This window comes from Thermothelomyces thermophilus, chromosome 6 (assembly GCF_000226095.1).
Source record: "Thermothelomyces thermophilus ATCC 42464 chromosome 6, complete sequence".
NCBI classification, from domain to species: Eukaryota; Fungi; Ascomycota; class Sordariomycetes; order Sordariales; family Chaetomiaceae; genus Thermothelomyces; species Thermothelomyces thermophilus.
The window spans coordinates 3584411-3594594 of record NC_016477.1 but is presented as its reverse complement, the minus strand read 5'-3'; the positions used below and the strand labels follow the sequence as shown (position 1 = coordinate 3594594).

The 10184-nt window shown below is 36.2% G+C and overlaps 1 protein-coding gene across 1 annotated transcript; it reads right to left on the bottom strand.

Moving 5' to 3' along the window:
* Positions 1 to 2000: 2000 nt before the first annotated feature.
* Positions 2001 to 2168, bottom strand: MYCTH_40437 (uncharacterized protein; the record flags this gene model as incomplete). The annotated part of the gene is made up of 1 exon (XM_003666340.1): positions 2001 to 2168. A coding segment is annotated over one exon (168 nt), but the record flags the coding sequence as incomplete, so codon positions are not given.
* Between the last annotated feature and the right edge of the window lie 8016 nt (positions 2169 to 10184).

Here is a 10184-nt window from a genome sequence, read left to right as displayed (position 1 = left end):
TCTTCCTCCTTGTCTTTTACTTCGATATATGTAGCAACCTTAGCGTTTTTTGGTGCTAGTTTAAGAAGTAAAATATAAAAAACGTCTGTCTATAGTCATATAGATAATAGTAACGAAAATCGATAGTTAGATATTAAGATTCGTTCTTTAATAATAAAGGGTCTGACCTTCTTAAAGTCTAGCTTTATACTTAGTTATTTAGTATATAGGTTTTATACGATCAGATGGACTTTGTCTCCCTTCTCTAGGCAAGGTCCCTTGAGCCTATATTTATCATAGTAGTTCTTTATTCTGGTTCTAATAAACTCGAGTTCCCTTTTAAGCTTCTTATATAATATATATATTTGTTTTACTTTGACTATTACTCTTGGCACTATAACCCCTAGTCCTTACCTAAGGTCTGCTTTATATCTGTAGTTTGTAAAGAATGGTATAACTTTGGTTATTTCTATTAGCGTTATATTATAAGCGAGTTATACTATTAGTAATAGTATGACCTAGTCGTCTTACTAGTAGTTGATATAAGAATAGAGGTACTACTTAATGACTTGGTTTAGTTGCTCTATTTATCTATCGGTCTATAGGTAATATGCCGTTAATAGCTTACTATTAACGCCTAATCGTTATATTAATGCTTACTAGAACTTTAATATAAACTTAGTATCTCTATCGGTTATCTATTTTCATAGCTAAGCGTATACTAATATAACTTGCTGATAGATTATATTTACTAACTGTTCTACTATCTAAGACTCCTTATAGGGAAAGAAGTATATCTATTTAGTTAGGTAGTCTACTATAATAAGAATACTATTATAGATTACTCTTATAGCCGTATCCTTAGATTCTAGTAGCTTTATAATAAAGTCTATTATAACTAAACTCTATAGTTTATTAGCTATTAGCAGTAGCTAAAGTAGCCTATATAGCTTATATTATACCGTTTTACTTCGATTATAAATGTCATAGCTCTATATAACTTCCTTAACTTATACCATTAACTATAGAAAGTCGTAGTGTTTTTTAACTCATACGATAGTCTTTGTAACTCCTTTATATCCTCCGAGTTTCGACTTATAGAGTTCTCGAATCATTTGTAGCTATTAGTCTTTATCGTAGATATACGCTTTACCTTAGTACCAGAGTTTCCTATCTTTTTCTTCCACTCCGTTAGGTACTACTAGTCTAGGTACTACTTAGTATTATACCTTATAGATCCTTTCTTCTCGAAAGATTATATAATATTCTGGGAACGAGTCAAGTAGATCATCTTTCACAGGTATCTACATTTCGTAATGTAGCGTTCCGTCTATTCGTTCCTTAAATAACGGTAGCGTTATTTCTGTTCGTCCTTCCGTATAATCCGTTTATCGGCTTAAGGCATCTACTTATATGTTCTCGTTACCTTTCTTATAGTAGATCTTAAAATTGAATTCTATAAGGAATTCTACCTATCGTATTTATTATCTATTAAGCTTCTTTATCATTATAAAGTACTGTAAATTCTTATAATCTATATATATTTATACTAGTTTGATTATACTACTAAGATATAGTTACCATTCCTTTAAAGCTTTAATAATTATAAGTAGTTCCTTATTGTAGATCGGATAATTAAGACGTAGTCTATTAAGCTTCTTTAAAAAGAAGGCTATAAGATATAGCTTCCCTTGTTCGTCTCGTTATCCTAATTATCCTCCAATAGCATAGTTTAAAGCGTCCGTTTCTACCTTAAATAGCTTCTTAGGGTCTAGTAGCACTAGTACTAGATCTTTAGTATTAGTGTCGCAGATCTATATAAATGCTTACTTATACTATTCTTCCCATTAGAATTTAGCGTTCTTCTTGGTAAGTTTATATAAAGGTCGTATAATTGCTCTAAAATTTCTAATAAACATTTGGTAGAAGTTTATAAATCTGATAAAGCTTTGTACTTCTATAACTAACGTTAGTTATAGCTAATCCTTAATAGCTTTAACCTTTAAAGGTTCTATCTAGATTTATTCTAGGGATATTTCGTATCCTAAAAACACTATTTTCCTAACATGGAATTTGCTCTTTTCCTCATTAACTAATAGCTTATATACGTATAATACGTCTAGTACTATTCTTATATACTTCTGGTGTTTATTTATCGTTTTAGAGAAGATAAGTATATTATCGAGATAATATACCGTAAATTTGTTAAGAAAGGGTTAGATAGCTTGATTAATTAGGGCTTAAAACGTTACTAATGCGTTTGTAAGTCTGAATAGCATGACAAGGTACTTGTAATAGCTATAGGGCGTCCTAAAGGCCATTTTCCACTTATCGCCTTCTTTGATCTATATATAGTTATAGGCTAATGGCAAGTCAAGACGTATAAAATATTAGGCTCCTACTAACTGATCTCGGAGCTATAAGATTAGCGATAATAGGTATCGGTTTTTCACGGTCTGTTTATTAAGTTACTAATAGTCAATATATAACTATAGCTTTCTATCTTTCTTAGGTATAAATAGAATTAGATAGCCTACTAACAATATCGATAGGTAGATATATCCTCTTTAAAGGTTTTCCTCTAAATATTACTTAAGTTCTTCGTTCTAAGTCTAACTTATATAGTAGATCTTAAAGAACTTTAGTCGTACTCCTTCCTTAAGCTTGATCTTATGATCCTATAGGCTGTGTTCTAGTAATCCTTCTAGATATTTCGGTTCAAATGCTAGGTATCTTTCGTATTCCTTTAGTACCTCCCTAGTCTTGTCTCGTCTCTCGGTTTTCTAATAGTATATAAACTTGGTCCTATCTATAGCGATGCTAGCGATTTCTCCTGTCTTAACCTACTACTCTAGTTATAATGCTCCGTATTCGTTAACGGAGAGAACAGCTATTAGCGGTTTAGCTTGTTCTTCCTATTATAACGTTAGTGTCATTATACTACTTCTTCTAGAGTCTGTAGTGGTCTGCTTACTACTGTCCGTCTCTTATAGTAGATCCGTAGGACATGCCTTCCCCTGAGTATCGTCTACTTACGATCCTTATATACTCCCTATCTCGCTAGTCGAATATAACTCTATTTAGGGTCGTAGGTAGCTACCATTCTTCTAGCTAATATCTAGGTTATAATCTTCATATTATAATAACCCTAATATTATATCTTTGTCGTTACCTATGTCTATAATACTAAATATAACTATTATAGTCTTCCCTACTATAGTAATATTGATTGGTTTAGTCTCCCTATATACCTATTATATCGGAAATGGCCCTTTGATTATACTATACTTCTGCTTTATTCTCTAAGGATATCCATAGCTAATTCATAAGTATTAGCGAAATTAGGTTTATCTCTACTCTACTATCTATTAATATAAGTATTTCATGCTATTTCCATTATACTATTATCTATAATCGCTTGTCTTATTGCCATCATCTAAAGATTACAGCGATTTCCTATATTTCTACTAGGAGGTCTCGATATAGTAGTCTCTTATACTAGTTCCTCCTATACTACGTTACTACTTACCACTATATAGGCATTAATAGTTTTCAGGCCCCTTGAAGGGCCCTGACCTATTTCCTAGGTTAGTATTAACCTCTTCGGTTATTTGGCTAATAACGGCTTCGTCAATTATACTTATTTCTATAAGCCATTAAGTACTTATAGCTTTCTACTATTAAGTCCGTTCTACTTTTCGTCATATATACTATAGCTTTATCTAAAGCTCCTAGATCTACGATTTCTTTTCGTCTACGTAGTAGAGGTAATCGTTACTCTAGCACGAGTCTTATATATCTTGTCCTATTCCGCAGTGCCTAGGCCAGGCTCGTTTTAGAACTACCGTAATGCCTTCTAGATCACGGGTTTCGATCTTCTAAAGCAATTCGGCCACTCTATTTCCTATATTATAGACCTATTCCATAGGGTAGAGGCTTCTGTCCTCATTTCCTTATTAGGTTGGCTAGTGATTATTTTCGAATTTGTTACGAAAGTGGTATTAGCATTTATATAATATATACTAGAACCAGGGCAGTTGCACGTATGCCTCATGTCGAGGGTATAGTTGCGTAGCATTGCCTAGGAGGTACTAAAACTCTTTCCCAAATCCTTCCTATTATATATAGACTATAGATACCCCGATGCTAAGGTAGGAATATTTCTTCTAATAGTTTTCCTACGTATATTCGTCCTTTCCATAATTTACGTATATAAACTAGTACTCTAGGTTCTATACATTATAGTTAAGTTATTAGTCGTTAAAATACTTAGTATAGCTATTAGGCCTATTATATATTATAGGCTATTCCCCTTTAATGGTTTCTACGATTCGTCGGAGTTCCCTTATCTTATCCCTTATCTTATCGCTCTACTAGGCAAGTCGAGTCAAGCGTGTATCCTATTTACATAGTTCTATATTAAGCCGGAAAACTTCGTTATAGTACTATTCGATTCGTTCCTAGAGGAATAGAACATTAGGTCTAGGTCTTTTGATTCCTTAGGTATCGGTTATCTACGATCTATCCTACCTCTATATAACTATAAAACCCTATTACCTTAAGGCTAGGAGAATCAAAATTAGTAGTATATACTCTCTTGCTATATCCTATTTAGCAAGACCTATCTCTAGGTCTATAGTAACTAGTTCGGAGTATAGTGCTTATTTATCTTTACTATCGCCATTATATCTAAGGCTATCTATATTACTATCCCTATTTTCGTAGCTTATAGCCGCTACTTCGATAATATCCTTAGTAGTTTTGTTAATAACTATAATTTCCTTTCTAGGGACTGTTTTCCACTCTTTCTTCGGGCTTTAGCATTCTCGCTTATAATGTCTTTTCTTTCCGTAGTTATAGTAGGTAATATTAGACTTGTCTTTAGTTATCTTCTTCCGGTCCTACTTCTATATTATATCTATATCTATAGCTCTAGGATACGTCCTATATAAGGTGCTAACGTATACCCGTTTTTTCTTATTATTAGCTTTAACTATAGTTCTATTTATTTAACCTTATTTCTATTACTCTTATATATAGAGTCAATTATTAATTCTAATAGCCTATATAATATATTTATCTAAGGTCTTAGGCCGGTTATACTTATATAGCTTATCTTTAACCTTTTCCTTTAAGCTATTATAGAATAGTTATATTAACGCCTTATTATTAAGCTAAGACTTAAGTATATCCTATTTAAACTATATAGTATAAGAGGCTACTAACTTAGTCTATTAGAGATTAGCAAGTCTTTCTTATATATAAACCTTCTTATCTTTGTCGCTAAAAACCTTCTAAAGCTCTTCTTTAAAACGGTTATAAGATCAAAAGACTACCTATATAAACACATCTTAATCATCTTCGTCTTCCTTAGTAAGATAGTTATTTTATATAGGCTTAAACTATCTAAGTACCTTACCTTCTAGTCTTATAGCTATATAGAGGACTTTAGCTTTATTATCTAGAAACTTATTATTATTAAGCCAGAAGTATGATCAGAGGTTCGTTAGGAATCCTACAAGATCCTCCTTGGTTCCTCCATATTTGCTAGGTAGTTCGATTTTAATATAGCTCGCTTTAGCGCCCTCAAATGCCTTGATTTTGGCATAGGCCTTGTTAACTAGCTTCTACGAGTGCTTTTTGCCGTTCTTAAGTTTCTTGATCCGAGCTTAAGCAGCCTTATCTCTCTAATCTAACTCCTAGATCCGCTATTAGAGTTAACTAAGCTAGGCAAGCAGCTGTTCGGCCGTGACGTTAGTAGCTATATTGATATCAAGGTCGAAGTTACCTTCGTTCTAAACTATAATAGAACAAGGGGAGTAATAATAATATATAGCAAACTTAACTTAGACTTCTTCTAAAAGGGTTTAGATAAAGGTAGATTAAGCGGGATAAGCGTATAGGTCGTCTAAGGGATTTGGTAAAGTTAAAGGGTTTATAATAATGCTAGAGTTATCTTGTATAGTATTTAACGATACTTAGTATAAGTACTATAGTTATAATTGCCATTACTAGTGAACTCCTAGAGTCTACTATAATAAGTAACTATCTATATATATATATAATCCTAGGATCATTAATAGTCGTGGTAATCCTCTGTACTGGCTTACCTAGCTTATATCGTAAGCTAGTGATCCTCTGCTAGGATCATTTCTTGCCAAGTGTAATCTTGTCCTAATTGGCCTATCATTTCTACTCTCCTATTGGTCTGTTAGGGAGGCGGCTCGGGTGGCGTCTTGTATGTATATTTCTATGACACTAACTTACAAAGTATAATGTTATTTTCTAGTGTTCCAAAACGTAGTAAGTAATCTAAGCTATAGTATTAAGCGCCTACCTTAAGTAATAGAGCTTCTAAGATAATGTTAATATAGAATCCTTTGACGATAGTAATATTCTTAAGTGTTGGGCTCTTGGTATATAGTCTATATAGTCTATCTAAAACGTTCTTAATTACCTAAGTGCCCCTCTTATTAATAGGGAAGGTCATTATACCTGCTTTAATGAACTTAGGATCTTCTACCTTAACGAATATCCTAGGTAAAAGGAACTTCTTATCGTTAACTAAGTAGGTCGTGCTATATAAGTCTAGTAGAGTGCTTTCCAAAAGAAGATAGCATTATAGAGCGACTATACTAAACGCCCTATAGTAAGTCGAGAGCTTGCCAAGTAGCTAAGGGCTAATAATTAACGTATTAAAGGAACTAGGGTATCCTACCCCTAACTACCTAGAATAGGATAGCTCTCCCTACTTAGCAATAAGTTGATTTTTTAGTCTAGCCTACTTTGGCTTATTAAGCTCCTAGTAAATCCTCTTATACTCCTTATTAGATAGGTATAAGCGTTACTCGTTACTATAGATAGCTTACTTAAATGTATAGTAGTCCATTAGATCCTATAGATATCTTAGACGCTTATAAGGATATCTTATATTATACTATTAATCGTTACAAGAGTCTCTATATAAGTCTCCACCTCTCTCCTTACCACTCTTCTAAGCTATAGGAAGTGTTAGCGTATAAGTTGTCGAGAAGATTCTATACTTCTAAGAGACTCTAGGTTACGTATCGTTATTAATTAGGATTTCGGCTATTGTAATAAGGGTACTAAGCTCTAGAAGTGGCTATCCTATGCTATTAGCGAGCTCGATTTCTATCCTCTTATTTGCTACCTAGGTTAGCAGGATACGTATAGCGATAGTATCAAGAAAGGCGTAGAGTCCTTATATACCCTATACTTCTGGGATATTGTATTAGATGGCTTGCTAGAAGGCGACTGTCAGAGGTTAGGGGGTGCCTCTAGGTATATATGTAAGTAGTGCGTAGGATGTAACTATTAAGTGGTTACATTGGTGATCTTTTAATTGTTGGCCGAGGTAGTAACTATGTATGCCTCTGATAATTATATAACCACTCAATAGGTGTACTAGAGGTCCTACGTTCGAACGCAAGCTTGGGCACTTGCGACAGGCGTTTTGGATAGACCCTCTTTCGTTACGCTTATAATGACGTATAACATAGTGGCGGCATGCCTCGTCATAGCCTATCTAATAGGTGTATAGGAGAACGGTAGCAACCCTGGCTAGAAAGGGGCTAACGAGCCGCTACAAGAGGTAGCAAGATATCTAGTTATAGGTAGATTGGCCCTCTCCTCTATACAAGTTATATGGTCCATTAGGGGTCTGATACTTACATTATAACTATCTTAGTAGCTAGTAACCACCGCTAAGGAGCTTAAAGACAAGCTCTTCTAGGGGGGAGATAGTTATCAGAGGTCAAGGGATGCCTCTAAGTATATATATAAGTAGTACATAGGATATAACCATTAAGTAGTTACATTAATAATCTTTTAATTATTAGCTAAGGTAGTAACTATATATACCTCTAATAGTAACATTAAAGTTACAAATCTAGCATTATAGATTAACTCCCAAATGCTTAGCTATATCAAGACTAGCTATATATTATACTATAACTATCGTATAGAGCGTTACAATAGATAGCGTAAATATGGAACAAAGCGCCTAGATAATCCCCCTAATAAGGTTAATATCCTTCTTCCTACACGCTTTTATAACTTTATAGAGTTTAAGATCTATAATATATACTAGCTAGCATTATAGCTATCCTATTTACTTATTAACGTCCATAATATATATAATATCTTTGTAAAAGGAGTCTTATAGTTATGTAAATTCGGCTATAACAGCTACATTAGAAGGCATTAAATCTATAGACATTAAGGGTAATAATCCTTCTTAGAGTTACTCTTAGAAAGCTAGGATAAGATTATCTCTAGCTTACTTACAGATTAGGCACTATAGAACTTCTAGATCTAGCTTATAGTCGCCATTAGGGTCGACAAATCCCTATATACTAGCAAATTTAGCCTATAACTACAGTTTAATATATTACAAGTTTCAGGAACTAGGCCTTATAAGGCATATAGAAGTCTCAACTAGGATCTCGGATATAATAGACGTATCATCGAAAGCATATTAAAGCAGGGTAAGAGAGTTCGTAATAGAAGAAGCTACTACTGATATTGACGATACGTCGGCAGAGGAGTAGTCAAGGCGCCGGGCTTATAACTGCCGAACGTAGTAGGAGCTCCGGGAGCGTTGAAAGCAGTGTTTGTAATGGGTGGCTGTACGAAGGAAAGAGTGCCTTGTTGAAACTATCTACAAAGGAGACAAAAAGAGTGGTATTTATAGACAAAGGGACTGGCCAATGCGTTGAACAACCTCATATAGCTGTGGCAAACGCGTGGCTAATACGTTTGGAAGCTCTACAGCTTCCGACAGATATTCAAGAGTGTTAATTATTCTTATGGTCGTCAATTCACCAGTAACACCCCTTCATTCCTCGCCCCTTGTCACCGTCGCCTTCTCTCGGGTGGATTCTGCTACAATCCCATCATCCAGAACTTTGGAAGTTGTCCATGTTAGAGGGGGGCAGACCGTCATCTGGTATGTTCCCCGGTGTTAGAGCCGGTTGTGTAACCACAAGAAGCGATCATTGATAATCAAGGTAGACCACTACATTCCTTGGTACCAAGCAGTTGACCCAGTCAGCAACGTTGTGCCCAGCTCCTTTTTTTTTCCCTGATGCTAACCATCTATTAACCTTGAAAGATCGAAGGATCCTTTATTGGGTGGCTGAATTTCAGACATGCTGCGTCTTTTTTCAGAGTTCGGTGCCGCTCACGCGTTCCTTGAAACAGGTAATATGCTTAACTGGAAACCTGGGGGACGCCCCCAGCGGCGCCAGAATCATTTGGGTCATTCGTTCTGCCAGATCACTCCGTGCCGTGGCCACGTGGCGAAGTGATCGAAGCCCTGCCTGTGAAAAATCTTAGTGTTTGAGTCGCTGGCCGTCGGTGCCTGTAGGGCGTTGGTCCAGTGGTTTGGGGCAGTCTCGCTGCACCGTGGTGTGGCAGATAAGGTAGGTACGTTAAGGTACTGTACGATTATGAATTAATTATGCTTAGGTCCCTTACATACTACGTACACGCATATGATTGCGCCACCACTGCGGGTATTGGCTCTTGATCTAGTTGCCAGTTGCCAGGGCCCTCTACCCCGATTTCCCAAAAAGGAAACAGATATTAAGTCGTCACACCGCTGCCTCCTACTGGCGGGTTTCGAACTCTTGCATCATGCATGCCTACCCTTAGATTATGTACACTATACGGAGTAGTATGACTACTTGACGAAGGAAGGGTCAATGTGCGCGCATGCGTTGGCTCTCGGGCGCCCCCCACACCCTTCAGGGGATAATTAATAATAACGGATAGCCCAGTCAAGTCAGCGACGCGACGGGTGGCGGCGGCACTTCTCGGATTAGAACACGGCCATTCCGAATCCTACCTTTCTAGGCCAGGGGCAGAACTGACCAATGACCAGTTCAATGATTTTCTTTTGAGCCAGAAACGTTAACAGGCAAACGCCCGATTCCGACGGATTGGCATGGCCAAGGAGTTTTGATAGAGCCTTGGGTCTCAGCTGCGATCCATTATTTAATTACAGGATTGCTTGATGGGTTGTTGGAGCCTGTCCTCTGTCTCGCTGGGCTTGCCCTTGCCGGGCCACACTGGTCCATTGTCAGCGGTGTTGTTGGTTATGGATAGCTTTCTCTCGTCCCGTTCCTTTGACCGTCGTGAGACGGGAGAGGACTCGATTTCAACGCCCCAAAAGATAAAGTTGA